At 37.1% G+C, this 21,414-nt stretch overlaps 1 protein-coding gene and 1 long non-coding RNA gene across 3 annotated transcripts; one reads left to right on the plus strand and one right to left on the minus strand.

The window, feature by feature from the left end:
* Positions 1-13,545: 13,545 nt before the first annotated feature.
* On the minus strand, positions 13,546-15,943 carry LOC104589261 (putative pectinesterase/pectinesterase inhibitor 51). Its single transcript, XM_010247519.3, has 2 exons — positions 14,796-15,943; positions 13,546-14,466 (listed from the first exon to the last, which is right to left on the minus strand). Exons 1-2 carry the CDS (start codon positions 15,799-15,801, stop codon positions 13,781-13,783), a joined length of 1,692 nt encoding a protein of 563 aa, XP_010245821.1. The 5' UTR covers positions 15,802-15,943; the 3' UTR covers positions 13,546-13,780.
* A 757-nt stretch (positions 15,944-16,700) lies between these two features.
* LOC104589260 (uncharacterized) lies at positions 16,701-21,030 on the plus strand. 2 transcript variants are annotated; one of them, XR_016076475.1, is made up of 3 exons: positions 16,701-16,839; positions 17,082-20,690; positions 20,773-21,030. It is a non-coding gene; the product is annotated as an uncharacterized LOC104589260 (long non-coding RNA). The 2 variants fall into 2 exon arrangements; XR_016076476.1 differs by having other exon boundaries at positions 17,082-20,485; positions 20,662-21,030.
* The last annotated feature ends 384 nt before the right edge of the window (positions 21,031-21,414 follow it).

Genomic DNA, 21,414 nt, shown 5'->3' on the forward strand with positions numbered 1-21,414 from the left:
ATTTATTTGTCTAAAAAAATGGTCTGACCCTGCATTATATGAAAGAGAATATAGGAAGGAGGAAAATTATTTGTTTGGGAGGGGTAAGGTAAGAAGCAAGATGATATGGTCTTTCTCTTTATACAAGAGAAATTAAGGTAAGAGTAGGGATGGCAACAGGGCAGGTTCGGGGAGGGTTGTCTAAATTCTAGACCCTATCCACCTCCCTAAACCTCCCAACCCATGCCCGCCCCAAAACCCATAGTGGGTTGGATTTTGAGAATCCAAACTCTACCCGCACATGAAAACACAAAACCCTCTCCAACCCTACCCTCCCTACAATCTACATTCAAGGGTAGGGGCAGCAGGTTGGATTTAGAACCTCTCTCTCTCTCTCTCTCCCATTCTATTCTGACACTCTAATGCTCTTTCTCTTTGTCACCTCTAACCTCTCCCCCTAGTCCCTTATTTCCTAATACAATTAAGTTGTCAACCTATAACTCGTAGGAACAAATATTATAAATAAAAATGTGAATATAATACGAGGTTTATTTCTCAAAAAATTGATGTTATGGGTTGAATCATTTGACCCAGGTGGTTGAACCGCTAACCCAGAACTAGTGGCCAAAGCAGTTCTGTTTCCGAGTTGGTTTTTAAATCCTTGGTAGGCAAAACACATGTTGCATTCATTGCATTGCACTACACAATAAAAAACCTGATTGGTTGAACTTAAAATAGTAAGTACACTTTATTAAATATGAAAGTACACTTTGTAAAACATAAACCAATAAAAAATATGGAAAAATACACTACAGCTCACTACAGAATTATAAAATTATAAATCCCCATAATCTACTAGTAACCCCTCCCCTATAAACCACATCCTACCCATGGATTTGGCATCGATCCACGGTTAAAATTCATCCCACCTATATGATGGGGCTAAGAATTCTGACATGGGCTGAATAGTCATTCTCCCAAAGTACGGAAAAGTATATTGCAGCCCTAAAAAGTAAAGCAAACTTTATTGTAACTTATTTCAAATACAAAATTTGTATTTGGTTCAAATGCCCTACAAACAAACAAAGCCTCAAGCAACATATAGTTGATACATGAATATATCATTTGGATGGACCCTTATCCAAAAATCACCCCTAACTTTGTACTTGGCATATTTCCAAATGGGTTTTGATATTGTAGAATCAATATTGCAAAATACATTGAATGGTAAGTGAAGCTATGATTCTTGAATCCATTGTGATAGGAACAAGTACTCTCCATCTCACGGAGATTACTTTCTTTGAATGATAAATGGTAGGTAAAACACAAGGTGCATTCATTGCACTGCAGTTTACACAAGGTACACTTTATTAAATATGAAATTACACTGTGTAAAACATTAATCAATGAAAACTAAAGCATAATTTAGTGTGACTTATTTCTAGGTACAAAATTTTTATTTGGTTCATATGCCTTACAATCAAACAGAGTCTCAAGCAATGGATAATTAATAGAAGGATACATTATTTGGATGGACCTTTATCTAAAAATCACCCCTAACTTTGTACTTGACTTATTTCCAAATGATTTTAGGAGTTACAAAATCAATATTGCAAAAAATATAGTTTATTTCATTGAATGATAAATGATGACCTGATTGAAGTGAAGCTATGATTCTTGGATCCATTGTGATAGGAACAAGTACTCTCTATCTCATGGGGATTACTTCTTTGAATGATAAATGGTAGGCAAAACACACGGTGCATTCATTGCATTGCACTATTCAATAAAAAACCAAATTGGTTGAAATGATAAGTACACTTTATTAAATATGAAGTTATTCTTTGTAGAACATGAATCAATGAAAAGTAAACCAGACTTTAATGTGACTGTTGAGATATGGATTTATAATAGGGTAAATTACAGATTAGTCCATGTTGTTAATAGTTCGTCAGTTATTTGTAAGGTTTTTAAAATCAACCTGGACAACGAACCAGTCAGGGGTCTAGTTCTCGGGTTGAACGGTTGGACCGTTTGAACCGAACGAACTGCCCATTCTAAAAAAAATAAAAAAAAACCAGCCAAACCGTTGAACAATTCGAACGGTTCAACCACCCAAGTTAGTGGTTTGTTGACCAAATCAACGGTTTTGGGGGAAATAATGGTTCTGGGTAAAACAGAACTGGTCACCTAACCAGTTCCCGGTTTTTTCAGTCCAACCATCTGGTCCAGTCCGGTTTTGAAAACCATGGTTATTTGTATCATGTGATAACATGTGCAACTTAAAACTTTTGAAAATGTCAAAACTATCCTCAAAATAAGACATTATTCATCATCTTCTTCCTCAAGAATTAACATTGAACCAAATCAATGGTGAACAACTCAAAGAACATTTGGATGATTGATAGAGAAAAATCTCTTTTCACATACCACTCAACAATGGTTAACAATTTTGGATTAAATTAGGACGTTTTAGGAGCTCAGGTACTGGATTGGCATGTTTTGAAATTTGGATACCAAAATGAGACTTAGCCTAAAGTACAGGGTACTAATTTGCAATTTACCCTTTATAATATAGCCAATAGTAATGAATGTACCATGATTGAACTCTGAAGCTGTGTTTTGTTTGAAAGAAAAGGTAAGCAAAGGAAGGGAAAGGTGACACAATTAAACTTTCCTGGATGCTTATGCGATTTTCTTTCAAATCAAACACAGCCTAAAAGACAACACAATTGAAATTTTCTGGTTGCTTACTTGCTTTTATATGGGTTACGACTTGAAACTTTCTCATAAGTTACTTAGAAGCAAAGAAGTAAACTTGTACTCCATAATTGAGAAATCTCATTGAGCCTTCTTGATGCATGCCATTTTCTTATCTACCTAAATTGATGTATTATCAAAATAAACTAATAAAAGATGGTATAATCCACAAACTCCATAATACCAGTAGATGGTATCAATGTGGTTGTCCAGGCAATAGAAGAAGCTAGAGTGGAGGATTTTATGAGAAGTGGGCAAATGCAAAGTGCACGTGCTACAGTTGATGGAAGTACCATTTGAGGTTTTGGAGGTGTACAAACTACAAAGCTTAATTTAGGTGGAGTGGGATCTTCTGACAACAAAAATTGTACAAACATGATCTGTGCTCACACATCTTACAGTGAGAATAAGACCCACCATGTCTGTGATGTATGAACACAGATCATATTAGAATGTATTGAAACAATTTTTTGTTGTGAGCATATCTGGCCTCTAACTTTGGCTTTCCAGTTGAGATGGTGACAATGAACCACCACTCTAATTCTCTAAATATCTTTAGTTTATTTTATTCTATTTGAGAAATAATTTGGTCACCCATGGTCTGTTCACTTGGCAGATAAGAAGTGTGCACACCGAAGGTTGTTCTTCAAATAGGCCACCTGTCCAAACTTTTACAAAATTTGGACAGACAAGTTATTGAATGGCACATGACTAAGAGATGGGTGGATTTGATCATATGAAGATGGGAGAAGTGGGATATATGGGCCCTCATCTTTCGGTCCAACAATTTAGACATCCCTCGGGCTCGGGGCACGCCAAAGTTGCCAAACCATGGGTGTTAATTCGGATTTCGGGTGATTATGTGTTTTCATTTTTTTATTTTATTTTATTTATAAGGCTCGTTCATTTATTTGGAAATTATTTGTTTATGTTTTTTATTTTTTAGATAAATAAAAAAATAATCATTTTAATCATAAATTTTTCATAAAACATATATAAATCTGAAAAAAAAAATAATAACATAACTATCTTGATCAATGGAAACTAAATTTTATTGGCCAAATTTCCCTCTCAAAATCCAAATAAAAGAATGGGCCCAAAAATAAAGGCTGGAGATTTTGAAGCTCATGAAAGAAAACCCTGTTTTCTTAGAGAATGGGGGGAAATACAGCAAAAACACCCCCAGTTGAAGTATGGGAAAAGTTGGGTCAAAATAATCAAAATTGCGATTTATTGGTCCTCTTGTGTGGTGGTCCATACTCGAGGTCCCATACTCCATAATTTATTTAGATGGGGAGATTATTGTATTGAATTGTGGAAGATTGAAAATAGGGAAGTTTCTTGTGACAAATAGCTGTATCCGACTAGACAATTTTAGACGTTGCCAACTGGCTAAATGGTAAGGTCTGTGGATGGTTGGTTGTAGACTAGTAGCGGGGATCAGATACTATTAAGGAATAGGGTGGTTACAGGAAAGGAGGCGGGCTACCCCATCATTGTTGGGAATGTTCGGTACCATTTTGCTTCTTGAAAACGGTGCCACAGAGGTTCAGCTGCAGTCCACTTATCTCTTTTTTTTTTCTTTGGGTAAAATACAAAGACCCCTATACTATGGGGTCTGTGACAAAGACCTCCTAAATTTTGTTTTGCGACAAAGACCCCCCTATACTATGACTGTGAGACAAAGACCATCTTCTGTTGGCCTTTCGTTGAAATTCGTCATTGCAATATTTTTTAAATCTCATACTACCTTTGTAATAACTATTCAGAGAAAAACATTGTTCATCTTCTCCGACCTCACGATATACAAACAAAAGCGGCAGTAGCTGTTGCAACGGCGGTAGACTTCCAAAGTCCTTCATCTCTCTCCCCTGATCTCTTTTCTTCCCCTTCCCCTTTATCTCCTCCCCTTTCTTCTTCCCGATTTCCATGTGTTCCATGAATAGTACGCTTTGGAAAATGAAGTCATCATTTAAAATTTGGAAAAGTACAGATAAGCCCAATGCAGATTTCTGAATTCCACCGCAGATCTATAAACATTCAAAATGTCAAAAACCCCCCACTGTGAATTAGCATCAATTCCAATTTGGCACCCACCCCAACTGTACTTTGGGCCTATAAATTCTGATGTTGGGCTGAATCTTCATTCTCCCTATAAAAAATTATACAAAGAAAAGTCAAAATATCATTGCATTATTCAAATGGTGTCAACTGCCAACCGGTTCCATTTGTAAGATGTCTGGTTGTATCGAGACTTGACCAAATGACCAGTTGAAGGGTTTCTGGTTGGAGTTAGGGGAGACTTGAGATCAAATAGGGATGTGCATAATTGTAATACACCCCCAAATGATCATTGCTGATTTTTTTCAAAAATGAATATTCTTTCAAAGTTTCAATGTAACTATAAAAAATAAAATAAACCAGGCAGACTCTATTATTGATACAGACACTTGAATCTACCACTGCAGTAGTTCTGGCTAGCTCCTAGCTATACTCCACTGGATGATTGACTGCTACTAGAAAGTACAAACCCCCTCTTCCTCTGCAAGCTTTCATCAACAACACGCTCTTCTTTCGTACCTATTTAACTCAAATAGTTGAATCGTTAAAACGTCATTTGAAAGAAAACAATTCAGCTTCCGTTTCCATTTTTGGCTCAATGCTCAGTAAACAACAAAGCAATAAAATCAATTTTCACGTATGGGTGTTCATAAAAATCAAAAAATCAAACCAAAAATATGGTTAATCAAATCAATCGATATATATATATATATATATATATATATATATATATATATCTGTGTGTGTGTGTATGTATATAATATATCTCACATATTATCTATATATTATATATAAATATGTGCATTATATATATAAATATATACATATATTTATATTTATAATAACCTATTTATAATATATAACATATTATTTATTATTTATAACATAATATATTATATATATTTGTTGATAATATATGTTATAAATATAAAAAAGCCAAAGAATCGGACAGACAAAAATTGAAACCAACCAATCGATTAATTGATGATATTGGTTTGAAAATATACAAAAATCGGTAGGACCTATTCGATTTCAAAAAATATCCCATAATTTAATTAACTGAACCTTGAGCACCCCTATGCATAAGAGTCTAGATCTGTTCCTCATGTAACGCTCCTCACACCAACCTCATAACACATTTTATTCATACATCAAAAATATCATCAGTACTTGTGTGTTATTATTTGTAGGGAGATATTCTCATTACATAATAGAATGTGCTATGAGATTCATATGAGATGCGACATGAGGAGAAAATCTCAATTCTGTGCAAAAGCTAAAAATAGAATTAAAAAATTAAAGATGTTGAAGGAAATTGGGTAGAGAAGGATGATAGAATCTCGAGAATCCTAATGGATCATTTTGGAGACATTTACAAATCTGCAAACCCACAACCTGTTGACATAAATAGAGCTATGGAAGCTTGTACCAACACTATTAGGTAATAGTCAATGCGACAAAGGGTTTTATCCACTCCAAGCACCTGTTAAGAGAATTGAACTCTACCTAATTTGCTCTAGTCCCTAAGGTAAATAACCCAGATTGTGCAACCCACTTTAGACCTATTGTCCTATGTAATACAACCTATAAGATCATTGCAAATGTGTTGGTAAATAGGTTGAAGCCCTCTCTTGACTCTATCATCAACCTAAACCATAGTGCTTTTATTTCGGGAAGGGTGATAAATGACAACATCCTCATAGCCCATGAACTAATCCATCACATGAAAACCTCAAAAAGTTCAAAAGGAATGATCGCTCTTAAACTTGACATAAGCAAGGCTTATGACAGACTAGAGTGGGATTTTATTTAGAGGATTCTTCTCAAATTGGGTTTTGGTCCAAGGTGGGTCCGGTGGGTAATGGAGTGTGTATCCACAGTATCTTATTAGATTCTAGTCAATGGTACTCCCACAAAAAAAAACTATTCCCAAAAAGAGGAATTAGGCAAAGGGACCTTTTATCTCATTACCTTTTTCTCCTATGCTTTGAAGTTTTTTCGGCAAACTTAAATGGGTTGGTCCAAAACTCCTTAATCTCGGGTATAAGATTAAATACTCATTGCACCATCATTTCTCACCTATTTTTTGTAGATGACAACTATATATTCACAAGAGCCTCCCTTTAGGAAGGAGCCCATGTGGTGGAAGTCCTTCAAAGATATGAAGGGCCTTTGGTCAACAAGTGAATTTTACTAAGTCATAAATCTTTCTTAGCTCTAGAACCCACCCGAAATTCATGAGAATCATAATTAAAATCCTCAAGTTAAGCTCGTAAAGAGCCCCTCCAAATACCTTGGACTACCTACCTTTTTTAGTAGAACCAAAGCAATTATATTTTCTCATTTAGTGGAGAGGGTTGAGAGCAAAATGAATGCTTGGAATGAGAAGTACCTAAGCCAAGCAGGGAAGGAGATTTTGTTGAAATCCATGGTAGCAACTATTCCAGCCTACGCTATCTCATGTTTCCTAATCCCAAAAAAAATGTGGAGAAATAAATAAACTCCAAAGAACCTTCTAGTGGGGTAAGAATGAAAGTAATAGTAGTAAAATTCATTGGGTAGATTGGAACACAATTACAAGAAACAAACTGGATGGCGATTTAGGCTTTAGGGACCCCTGTTGTTTTAACCTTGCTCTCCTAACAAAGTTTGCATAGAGAATCGCTTCAAGTGAAAATAGCCTATAGGCCCAAGTAATAAAAGGGAAATACATTAAAAATAAAAATTTACTAAGGGATGGTCTCCCCTCATTTGGCTCTTGGGGATGGAAAAGCATCCTAGCTGGAAGAAATCTTATCCAAAGAGGAGTTGTTTGGCTGGTCAACAAAGGCAACAACCTCTCAATTTGGGGTGACAGTTGGTTGTCACAAACAGAAGGTTTCAAGTTAATGGGCCCAAACCCAGGGCTAGGTTCCCCTACCATGGTAAGTGAACTGATTGACAGTAATAGCAAAACATGGAAAGAAGCTCTAGTAAAGGACCTAGTGGGGGATTTCTATGCAAACAAAATTCTGAAATTGAATTTTCCCTTAACAAAAGTTTAGGGTACTAAAGTGGAATTTTCCCTTAACAAAAAAATGATGATACTAAAAACCACCATAATTTACAAAGTGTTCCATGAATAGCACACTTCGGAAAATGAAGTCATCATTTGAAAAAGGGATCAGTGGATTGCAATCCACCTCAGAAATCTAAGTTGCAGCCCCCTCCTAGTCTACTAGTAGCCCCCCTATAAACCGCATCCTGCCCATGAATTTGGCATCAATCCATGGGCAGGATTTAGTCCACCCCTAGAAATCTTAGCTCCAACCTAGTGGTGGACTAAACTATAAAATCTCCTTTAAAAAACTATACAAAGAAAAGTCAAAATATCATTGCATTATTCAAACGGTGCTAACTACCAACCGGTTTAGTTTGTAAGATGTTTGGTTGTATCGAGACCTAACCAAATAGCCAGTTGAAGGGTTTCTGGTTGGAGTTAGGGGAGACTTGAGGTCAAATAGGGATGTACGTAACTATAATACAACCCCAAATGATCATTGTTGTTTTTTCAAAAATGAATATTCTTTCAAAGTTTCAATGTAACCATAAAAACAAATAAAATAAACCAGACACTCTATTACTGATACAAACACTTGAATCTCACACTACAATAGTTCTGGCTAGCTCCTAGCTATACTCCACTGGATGACTGATTGATGCTAGAAAGTAGAAACACCCTCTTCTTCTTCAGGCTTTCATCAACAAGACGCTCTTCTTTCGTACCTATTTAACTCAAACGGTTGGACCGTCAAAACGTCGTTCAAAAGAAAACGATTCAACTTTCGTTTCCATTTCTGACGCAATGCTCAGTAAATGACAAAGCAATAAAATCAATTTTCACGTCTCGGTGTTCATAAAAAATCAAAAAATCAAACCGAATTTAGAAAATTGAATAAAAAATATGGTTAATCGAATCGATCGATATATATTTATATGTATATTATATATTTTTAATATATCTCACATATTATCTATATATTATATATAAATATGTGTATTATATATATAAATATATACATATATTTATATTTATATTTATAATATATAATATATTATATATCATTTATTATTTATAACATAATATATTATATATATTTGTTTATAATATATGTTCTAAATATAAAAAACCAAAGAATCGGCTAGACAAAAACCGAAATCAATCAACCGGTTAACTGATGATATTGGTTCGAAGATATACAAAAACCGGTAGAACCTATTCGGTTTCAAAAAATCTCCCATAATTTAATTATCTGAACCATGAGCACCCCTATGCATAAGAGTCTAGATTTTTTTCTCATGTAACGCTCCTCACACCAACCTCATAACACATTTTATTCATACATTAGGGATATGTTCAGTACTTGTGTGTTATTATTTGCAAGGAGATATTCTCATTACATAGTGGAATGTGTTTTGAGATTCATATGAGATGTGCCATGAGAAGCAAATCTCAATTCTATGCAAAAGCTAAAAATAGAATTAAAAAATTAAAGATGTTGAAGGAAATTGGGTAGAGGGGGATGACAAAATCTCAAGAGTCCTAATGGATCATTTTGGAGACATTTACAAATCTGCAAACCCCCAGTCTGTTGACATAAAGAGCTATGGGAGCTTGTACCAACACTATTATAGAAGATATGAGGTCTACACTAGAAAGGGATGTAAATGAGGAAGAGATAGAAGTTGCTTTATTTCAAATGGAGCCCAAAAAAGCTTTGGGGCCAAATGGTCTTCCTAATTTCTTCTTCCAAAAGTATTGAGGAATAGTTAAGGAAGATATAATCAATGCAGTAAAAGGTTTTTTCCACTCTGGGCACTTGTTAAGAGAATTGAACTCTACCTACATTACTCTAGCCCCTGAGGTAAATACCCCAGATTGTGCAACCCACTTTAGACCTATTAGCCTCTGTAATACAACCTACAAGACCATTGCAAAAGTGTTGGTAAATTGGTTGAAGCCCTATCTTGACTCTATCATCAGCCTAAACCAGAGTGCTTTCATTCTGGGAAGGGTGATAAATGACAACATCCTCATAGCCCATGAACTAATTCATCACATGAAAACCTCAAAAAGTTCAGAAGGAATAATGGCTCTTAAACTTGATATGAGCAAGGCTTATGACAGACTGGAGTGGGATTTTATTCAGAGGGTTCTTCTCAAATTGGGTTTTGGTCCAAGGTGGGCCCGATGGGTAATGGAGTGTGTATTCATAGTATCTTATCATATTCTAGTCAATGGTACTTCCATAGAAAAACTATTCTCAAGAAGAAGAATTAGGCAAGGGGACCCTTTATCTCCTTAACTTTTTCTCTTGTGCTTTGAAGTTTTCTCAACAAACTTAACTGGGCTGACCCAAAACTCCTTAATCTCAGGTATAAGATTAAATGTTCACTGCCCCATCATTTCTCACCTGTTTTTTGTAGATGACAACTATATATTCACAAGAGCCTCCCTTCAAGAAGGAGCCCATGTGGTGGAAGTCATTCAAAGATATGAAAGGGCTTCTAGTCAACAAGTAAATTTTACTAAGTTTGAAATCTTTTTTAGCTCCAGAACCCACCCCAAATTCATGAGAATCATAGCTAAGAGCCTCAAAGTCAAGCTAGTAAGGAGCCCCTCCAAATACCTTGGACTACATACCTTTTTTAGTGGAACCAAAGCAAATATCTTTTCCTAGTTGGTGGAGAGAGTTGAGAGCAAAATGAATGCTTGGAATGAGAAGTACCTAAGCCAAGTAGGGAAGGAGACTTTATTGAAATCTGTGGTAGCAGCTATTCCAACCTACGCTGTGTCATGTTTCCTAATCCCAAAAAAAAATATATATGTGGAGAAATAAATAAACTCCAAAGAACCTTCTGGTGGGGTAAGAATGAAAATAATAGTAGTAAAATTCATTGGGTGGATTGGAACACAATTACAAGAAACAAACTGGATGGGGGTTTAGGCTTTAGGGATCCCTATTGTTTTAACCTTGCTCTCCTAGCAATGCTTGCATGGGGAATCACTTCAAGTGAAAATAGCTTGTGGGCCCAAGTAATAAAAGGGAAATGCATTAAAAATAAAGATTTATTAAGGGATGGTCTCCCCTCCTCTATCTCTTGGGGATGGAAAAGCATCCTAGCTAGAAGAAAGCTTATCCAAAGAGGAGTTGTTTGGTCAACAAAGGCAACAACCTCTCAATTTGGGGTGATAGTCGGCTGCCACAAGTAGAAGGTTTCAAGCTAATGGGCCCAAGCCCAGGGCTAGGTTCCCTACCATGGTAAGTGAACTGGTTGACAGTAATAGCAAAACATGGAAAGAAGCTCTAGTAAAGGACTTGCTGGGGGATTTCTATGCAAACAAAATTCTGAAATTGAATTTGGTGAGAGGGGAGTGGGAGGATGTGCTAGCCTGGACACTAGACTCGAAAGGAAAGTTTACAGTTGGGTCAGCCTACTATGTTGCAAAACAACTTACTAAATTAGATAATACTGAGATTGGCCAACCCTCCAAGTGTACCCTCTGGAAATCCATATGGAAAATCCATGTTGAGCCCAAAGTCAAAACTTTCCTATGGAAATGCAACAGAGATGCAATTTCTGTTAGAACCTCCTTAGGAAAAAGGCAAGTAGTAAACAATAATACATGTGGAATTTGTGGTGCAACAGTAGAAACTGCCTTCATCCATGACTTTTGTTAGTGTGAACCGACTAAGAAAATTTGGTTTGGCAGTGTTTTCAATGCTCGAATGGACACCTACCCTATTGAATTAGCTTTTAAAGATTGGCTCCAAAGCTGGCTTCAGTCTTGTGCTCAAGTGAAGGAGGATGCTTCCTTTCTTATCCAAAATACCGCCTATATGTTGTGGTTCTTATGGAAAGCAAGAAACTCTTTTCTTTTTGACAACACTAATAGCTCTCCAAATTTGGTTTGGATGAATCTACACAGGCAATTGCAGCTCATAATAGGGATTTTGAATACTCAGGAGATACAAATGTATCTAAAACTGCAAAAGCTCTAGTTCTTTTTTGGCAACCTCCTCTGGTAGGACAAGTGAAAGTTAATGTTGATCAAGGGTCAAGCATAATAATAAGGAGTGTTTTGGAGTTGTGATCAGATATTTGAATGGTTTTGTTTTGGCAGCATGTTTTGGTCTTGTTCTTGTAGCTTCAGCTCTCCAAGCAAAGGCCACAGCTATGAGACAAGGTTTGGACTTGGTTAGACTCTCAGGTTTCTCCAACTGTGTGGTGGAATCTGATTGTAAAGTACTTCTCTCGGTTGTCAGTAAAAAAGATCTCCCCAGCCTACCAGAGATCTCTTCTCTCCTAAAAAACATTGATAATGCAATGGGCTCCTATGACTGTTTAATGGGTTGGCCCATACCTTAGCATAGAGAGGTGTGCAGGATCGAGGTTTATTTTTGTTTGATTACCTGGAGTGGATCATGAAGTTAGTTGGATCTGATTCTACATAGCCTATTCTGTTTTTTCTTCTTTGTTGTTTGTTGTTTTTTTTTTTTCTTTTCTATTACATGTTTGTTACAGACCATGGTTCTATTTGCTTGAAATGAAGTATTCTTTTTCCTACCAATATTATATATATATATATATATATATATAAAATAAGTATGTATGTATGTATATGCAAAAGCTATCATTTCTAGCAAAATAGGAGTGCTTATGGTTCGGTACCAAACCATGGGCTAGTTTTTGAAAGTGAACCAGGGTTATTGGTTTTCGGAAAATCGGTAATTGAAACCAAACCAAATCCGATGAATTAATCGATTGATCGGTTTGGTTAATCGTTGGTTTGGTTTGTCGGTTTTTCAATTTTTTATTATTTACAATATTTATTATAGAAAAATATATAAATATATAACAAAATACTAAAAATATATATATATAATATTATACTTTAAATAATAAATAATATATTATATATTATAAATATATATATTTATATATAATGCATATTTATTAATTTATAATATTTATAAATATATAATATATGGTATATATAAGTATACATAAAATATATATATATAAGTATATATTTATATATATATACTTATATATATATAAGTTATATATATAAGTATATATATAAATATATATATATATAAGTATATATATAAATATATATATATAAGTATACATAAAAAATATATATATATATAAATATATGTATACCAATCGATTCGGTTATAAGTATATAAATATATACCTTCAGTTTTTTAAAATATTAAACCGAAATCAAATCGGCCGATTTGGTTAACCTAGATTTCATTTGATTTTTTCGATCGGTTCTATTTAATTGTTTTTCTCACCCCCTATCTGAAGCATCTTCCGTAATTGTCATCTGAATTGTCACTAGGAGATTTTCCGTAATTGTCAAGGTTGGAATGTACTGTGTGGCGTCGATGGAAATTCAATGATGCTTCCGTTCCTTAAGACATACGCGCCCTACGACGTCTCATAGCACATCCCGGCCGTGTATTAAAAACATCTCCGGATGATGTGTCAAAAATGATGATGTCATCTGAAGATGTTCTCAATATATGGCAGGATGTTCTGTGGGACGTTGTGGGGCGCGTCGGTGGTTTAAACTCGCCTCGTCCAACACATGTCACTGTCGTATCATGTGCTTGGTTACTCTTGATTGAAAAGTATCAATTTTCGTTCAAAGACAAAGGAAATTATAACAGATGATAGAAGTGGACAAAGTGACAAACAATTCAGCTGATTGCTATAATGCTATTTTTTTTCTAACGCTACTTTCTAGACGGGACCAGTCTGATTGATACTTACACAATCATTTTGGAAATTTCGCTTTCAATACCTCTAAAGCTATGTTTGGTTTGACTAAAGGTCCTAAGTAAAATTACCAGCTGGCAATTACAGATGAAAAATATATATTGATATATTATTAATTCCTTTTCTTGTACTACTATTAACGTAGTTAAGAAGATGTTGGTATCCACTCGTTGCCTTGAATGAAATTCTGCACCGAATACGCGAATACATGCTCGGCCGGTATCTGACTACTCCATGGCACCCTCGACGACACATTAGCCCCCGGCCCGGCATTCTGGAACTCACCATAGTAGAGCGTCCCCAATGCGAAGTCTCCGCCCCATGGCATCCAACCTTCTGGGTTGATGAGTGTCTCCATATAGCAATCTACGAACACTGTTCTCGAGTATTCCTTCCATGGCCTACCCAAAAAGTTTCTGTGGACCTTGGGGTTGGCATTGTACAGAGCCATATACTCATCTGTGGCATTGATGACACAATTCTGGAAGACGAAGCCAGTTGATTGCGCTGGGTCTGTGCGCCCATGGGCCGTGACCGTATTGGTCTCGCCCTGCTCGGGCTTGACTTGGCGTGGGCGGACTCGGATGAGGCAGTCCTGAAAGACGGCAGCCGAGTTGCCGAAGATGAAATCCACGTTGCCTTCTATTCGACATGATTTGTAGAATTGACGCACGGAATGGGCGTAGAGTGTGTCTTGATTGCCTAGGAATTCGCAATTCTCGAGTATGGAGAGGTCGCTGTCTGAGCGGAATGCCACGGCTTGGTGAGCGTCCGGCCCGGCCGTGTTCTCGAATGTTATGTCACGGGCCATAAACCCGTCCCCAATTACTCCTGCCCAACAGAAAAATTAATCAGCAAATGATTCATTGATTCTAATTCCATTATCAAGACAAGGACAATAGTCACCGACTACGAACTATATAGTCCTAATTTCCCATCTATAGTTTCCTCCACTAAAATAATTGCCCCTGTCGTCTGTCGAAGCTCGAAATTCTCACGTGAATGAGGATCTAATTCACATGCGATTATGCGAGGTAAGGTAACCGCATGGGAAATGGGACCTACTTGAAAAAATGAACGGCTGAGATCACGTGTATCATCAAACGCTCAATGGATAATGGAATGGTTAGGACTTAGATCTTAGATGTGGCTGTGCTTACCGACGGTTGCAGTGTTGAAGGTGGAGATACCAGGCTGACCCACGTTGAGCGAACCTGTAATGACAGTTTTGCCCATGCCATCACCCAAAAATACCACGTTTTTCTTCTCAAGCGGCACTCGAACCGTCTCCTGGTAAACGCCCTCTTTGATCCGAATCACAAACCTGCGCATCCCGGCGTAATCTGGCGTGGCGTCTACCGCCGACTGCACCGTCTGATAGCACCCCATTCCCTCCTCCTTACAGACTGTAACGTCCGGGGTTAACCCTGACGGAAAACCTCCTTTGAACCCCAAATCCGTCCCGCCAACTGAACCGTCCTCCCAAAACCCGGATCGCTCCGTCATTGGCGGCCTCCATGAAGCCATGTCGTTTCCGAACAGGTCGTAAGACACGATCATGCTAAGAGCGTTACTGGTCAAGCCGACCAATGAGTCCATGAACGCCATTGTTTCATTGACTTTCGAGGTGTCGTTGACGTATTTGAGGCCAGACCAGCAGGCGGAGTGGTAGAGAAGGGCCGCGCTCATCCAAGCCCGAGCGTCCTTGACTCTCCCATGTGGAAGAACCTTCGACGTCCAAGATATGCGGTATGCCGAGTAGCCTAAGACCTCCAAACAGTTCTTCGCGGCAATGGTGCGATTTGGGTTGCCGGCGGAGGAGGCAAGAATGGTTTTCACCATTGATCGGGCGGTTATGACGTTCTGAAGCGAGACAGAGATGGCGGACTGGATGATGTCGATGGGTTTTGGGTTTTGCGTGAGATTCGATGACTGAGCTATGGTGGTCGCGCAGGTGTCTGGATTCCGAGTGGCTTTGCATGCTTGTTGGATCTCAGGTGGAATCGTAGAAAGTGATGCTTTTAGGGACGGTGAACTCGGCCTTCTGGTTCTTTTGAAATGCGGGTGTACGGAGGAATTGTGATGGGAATGATGATGGGTGATTGCAGAGGAGATGGAGAAGAAGAGGAGAAGGGACAGAAGGGTGAGAGAGAGGAAGGAAGCCATTGAGATGAGATGTGATGAAGAGGAGTTTGGAGCGTTCCGAGGGGTGAGACTTGAGAGGAAATGGACTTTATGAATTTTCGGAAGTCCATTGATGAGGTGGGGTGGGTCGGTGATGGTAACGTTCGCCTTCTCTTGTTTTACGGGGGGGAACCCCAGATTAGTAAAAGTTTATTCTGGATTAACAGGATTTTCAGTTGATGTCGAAATGGCTAGCTGGCTAATGGCTACTGACTTTCAGTTCAGGCCGTTTAACAAGGTGCAGAAGCGGAAATTGATTCTATTGCTTTGTCGTTTACTGAGCGTTGCGTCAAAAATGGAAACGGAAGCCGAACCGTTTTCTTTCGGATGACATTTTGACGGTTCAACCGTCTGGGTCAAATAGGTACAAAAGAAGAGCGTCTTCTTGATGGAAGCCGGAAGAAGAGGGAAGAAGAGGGCTAGAGGGGGTTTCTACTTTCTAGCAGCACTCAGTCATCCAGTGGAGATCGGCGAGCCAGAACTATTACAGTGCAAGATTCAAGTGTCTGGTTTATTTTATTTTGTTTTGTTTGAAAGGATATTCTTTTCTGAAAAATGAGCAATGCATGGTTTGGGGCTGTATTACAGTGAAGTTCTAGTTTGTATTCAAAGAGCTATATGTTCTTCAACGCTTTAGATCAAAGAGGCATTGGAAATCTGACAAGCTTTAGATTCTAAGAAGTTGTTCTAGGAAGAAAGTTTTCTTCTGCTTTGCTGATCAGTACAGAGGACAAGTACACGAGAAAACTTTGTTTTCCTTGGCATTTACATGAAAACAAATTAGAAAGGAGCAGAAAACAAATTTTTTGCTGTAAGAGAGGCACCGATGATAGCTGAAATATTTCAGACTGAATCTTTTCTGTCCATTGGCGGAGAAACAAGCACAACTTAAAGACAAATAAAGGGGATGTGGATCTGACTAGTCAAGTGACTCAAATGACAAATCTGAGCCTGTTAGCCGTCATGGATCAATCTGTTTGTTTTGTCGTTCTCTATAGGATTTACCAGTCACAGTTGCAGGTAACCAACATGATCATCAAAGTTTTTTGTTGTTGTTACAAGCATGACAGTCATGTATAATTGACCAATGACTAGTTTTATGTTTTTATTCGGTTGCTGCCATTGGCATGCCGGGATCACTGTCCTCTTCTGATTCCATATCTTTGAGATTTTCAAAGGGGGCCCTTCTTTTGATTTGATTTGTATGAACTGGACACTATTTGTACATTATTAACATTATTATTGTTTCCTTTTTCTTCTAGGAATTTACCATCTCTCCTTGGTGGAATATATGAATGATGGATGCAGCCCAATGCATGTACTAATTTCATATCCAGGCGGCTAGTAAACTGTTCTCGTGGTCAGCATGACAGGTTCTTCATATCTTTTTATGAAGTCCAGCAGTGTCGCCATCATCATCTAAGCCTTGTTACAACTATATGGGGTCAGCTACCTGTAGATGCTTTAGACTCAAATTATTCTTTTGTTGATAAACTCACAGTTACATGGCATTTGGTCTTGCATGCATACTTCGTAACATATTTAGCGCCAGTAAATTTTTGGGAGTTCATATGACTTATTCTTGAAGGTCTTGGCTATGAAAGGTGATCTCTATTTTCTTTATCATTTCTCCTTTCCATCTGGAGACAGGCTTGGTCGAATTAATGGGTTCTGTGGATAAGGCACTGCAGGTGCACACTAGGAGGCACACCTCCAAGCAAGGCACTAAGAAAATGCTTGGAGGTGCACAGTAGAGGCGTGGATACACTTGAGTCATATGCCCAGGCATACACTTGAGCCGAATGCCCTTAGTATATGCCTCTTATGTTCTTACCTTTTAAGATGGTTTTTTTATGGTAAAAATATAAAAGTGGAGGAACCATTTTGTTTGGTTACCTATTGTATATTAGCACAAAGCAAAGGATGAAATTCCTCCAAATTTGTATATTGCAATGTTATAATAAAATGTTATAAATAGAAGTAGAGGCACCACCATAGCTTTGATTTCTTTAAATGCATTGCATTCATCTAAATATGAGATGACAAACTTGCTTATGTTAATGTTGTGTAATTTATGTGAATTGTTAATTCTGGAATTATGGTTTGCAGCTTTGCAAGTGATATAGTGATGGCTGATGATATTTTTATAGTTATGGATGGTGATACTTCAATCCCATGTTTTAAATATAATGATTTTATTATTAGAAATTACAAATATGAAAATTTTTAATTTTTCTTAAAATTTCCTGTTTTTATAGGATATTTACTATCGTCTTTATTTATTTTATCTTATTTCTAATTATTTATTAATTAAAACATCCATGCTTAGGAGGCTTATGCTTCTTGCATTCTGGTTTATGCCTTAGGATGGTTGAATGCCCTGTACCCTGTATCATGTATCCATGTTTTAAATCACTGTTTGTGGAAGTTCATTCAGTAGTATCATCTAACACTGATATATTATTTTGCAGACAATTATTTATTCATTTATTTTGTTTTGGCATCACCAGAAATGCATTGGTTTTGTTTTATGATCAATTGGATCAAGTTCTTACCTTCTATACCTTATTAGTTTAAACTGGACACTGACACTTGCTAATGTTGGTATGTAGAGTTGTTAGATTCAGCAGCTGATAGATACTTGACATACTGGCATGTCTATATATGATTATAAAGTACACCATTTAGAAGTAGTATGTAAACAGTATTCAATGTCCTGTGTTGTGTGTTTTGACTTTGCATAGTTTGTAGGCTATGAATCAAAATCCCTATCTCTGTTAAGATGCCCATGTGGTAAAGTGGACATTTAGGATCTTGGCATGAAGGTTCCACTAACACCTTCGAGAATCAAATTCCTCTCATGCAATAGAACTTTTAATTGTTCAAAAGCCCAAAGATCAGCTTGGCTATTCACCTATTGTCCCACTTCAGGTTGCTCTGGTTCCTCTAACTAGTGATTGTAAAATATGGTGTAAATATGTATAGAGATACATCTTGATTTTAAGGGGAAATATAGTACTAGAAAATAACATTTGTGCAGGAATAGGTTCTTCTTCTCTTTGGCTGGATATTCCAATTGAGGGGGAACTTCTTGGATGGTCTACAGTTCAAGAGCCAGAGTGATCAGACAATTCTAGCTGTCCGACCTTTAGATGGTCAATAAAATGTATGCAACTGCATACTAGTCACAAAATCTTTAACCCTCGTATTGGAAGCTATATTATGTGGTTGAGCTAGATCCCAATTATGCACTGCTACCATGCTTATGTTTAAGAGTCACTTTTGAACTCCTAATATTTCTAAGATGTATATAACTATATTTTATGAATTCCCACTTAATTGAATTGAACTTCCACTCTTCATGCTATGATCCATACAAGAGAGGGCCTTTCTTATACAACATGATCGGTCAATGTTTTATGGGGAGGCAAGACCTCATCACGTGTGGCATGACTTTTTTATTGGTTAATTGTAATGTTGTAACATGGATGTTTATGTTTATTACCACCAGTGATTTTAAATCTTCATACTTAAAATTGTGAGAGGATCTGGAAAGGACAATTGAATCATATCCACACTTGAGAGCTGAGTGTCAACCTAAAGAAGATGGACCATCTAATGTTCTCATATATCTTGGAAGCGGAAAGGGTATGCATCCTTTTTAAATCAAAAATGTTGTCCTGACCACATAGTTCTGTCCATCAGTAGAAGTTGTGGTACCAACTGAACTGTTATGTTATCTCCCTTTTGGCTGCTAGATACTAAGATTATGTAGATTATGATCACAATCAATGATTTAAGCACCAATAATTTAACAATGGATATGGCACAAACACTAAGAAATGGTGAAATAGGATTCATGTAGCTGACCCTATATAGTTGGGATAAACATTGATGAGTTAAGCACCAATGATAATGATGATGAATGGTCACAGCCAGTAAATTAAGAGGCACTAACTTTTGGGGCTAAAAGTTAGATTTGGTTGTTTGAAAAATTTTCCAATAACCAACTTAGGATCATCCAATGGGGTATATCTTGGAAAATGGCCCTTTAACCAAAAAAAAAACTAGGGAAAGGCCCATTTTTTCAGGGATGAACTTCACATTCTGTTGGTAAAGGTAGTCTGAATCTGCTTCTATTTTGCATAATTTATTAATGTTCCTAGTGCTAACAACGTTTTGCAGTTCCCAACACACTCCTGTGGAAAAAAAAAAGCAGATGCTAACTAAAAGAAAAGAAAACAAAAAAGACTTCATTGATTGTATACCTCTGACTTTTTGCTTACTCACTGGTCATTGTTCAAGAATTAGCCAGTTATTGATGTAAACTCTGTATTTTATCTATCAAAAAAAATTTTGATGTAGACTCTGTAGTCATTGTCCTAATTCTTGGGTTGGTTCCGTAGCCAACCCTCAAATGAAACTGGTCAGTGACTTGGAGTTTTAATCATAAGATGGCCACCATAAGCACCACCTCTCTGCTAAGAGCAAGAACTCTGTTGGTTCAGATTGGGCTATATATACAATTGATAAATCCTACATTGTATTTTCACTTTTCTGAAGAGACATCAAAAGGGTTGCTCTTTTGGCTGTGTCCACATGGAACTCTGCAATTAAAATTCTAAAATCCCTTTGCAAGGGAAAGAACTGGAAACTGTTGTTCAAGGTATATACCCATCATCTCTCTACTCTCATTTCATTTCATATGTATCTTACTATTTTTATGCTTTTTTTATTTTCTAAGTTTTAACTTGTTAACAGTACTCTCTTTTTACTGTCTGAACTAGATAGAAACAACTTAATCTAGACAAGGAATGACTTTCAGATGTATATACACTGCAGGGAGTGCATCTGCCTGAAATGCAACTTAGGTAATTTAGAATGTTAGAAGAGTATCTCAAGTTTCTCAAATTGTAACTGAGGGGGAATCACACTGGTTATTACTATGTACAGCACCACAGCTTGTGTGCATATGGAGCTTAATAGTAGACTTTGTTCTGGAACGTTAGACACAATACACATCTCCAGTTATTCGGTTATCATGTTTGCCATCCAGGACCTATCTGGTTCCATCAAAAGGACCTATTTAGAGGTGGTATAGTTCTCACTGATTGTTTTTGCTGTATACTGATGTTTCTTTACTGTTGAAATAAATTTATTCTCAGCTTACTTGGAACCACTTCAGAGAATATTCATTACAAGTTTGTACCAGATTTTTCATGTCTCTTTCCATATTCCAAGTTCATAAATGTCCTACATAACCTATGAGAATCATGGCGATAAATTATGATTAATAGAAAAAATATAATGACTTGGAAAGTCAGAGTGTTGGCACTTTATTGAATGTTCCCTTTCTTTTGGCAACTTGTATGAGTGTACCAAGCCAAGTGTGATGCAGAGCCAAAGGGAAGTGAAACCCATTCCTTCCTTTAGATCCATGTAGTCCTTCCTGTGGCTCCATGATGGGCTGGTAATTAGATTCTTACAAATCCATGTGAATCTGACTCAATGCCATGGGCCACAAAACCCATACTCGTAGGCCCACACTCAAGACACCCATGACAGTCAAGTGAACTTGAGCCCATTTTAGTGGAT

This window comes from Nelumbo nucifera, chromosome 5 (assembly GCF_055504915.1).
Source record: "Nelumbo nucifera cultivar China Antique chromosome 5, China Antique-T2T, whole genome shotgun sequence".
Classification (NCBI taxonomy): domain Eukaryota; kingdom Viridiplantae; phylum Streptophyta; class Magnoliopsida; order Proteales; family Nelumbonaceae; genus Nelumbo; species Nelumbo nucifera.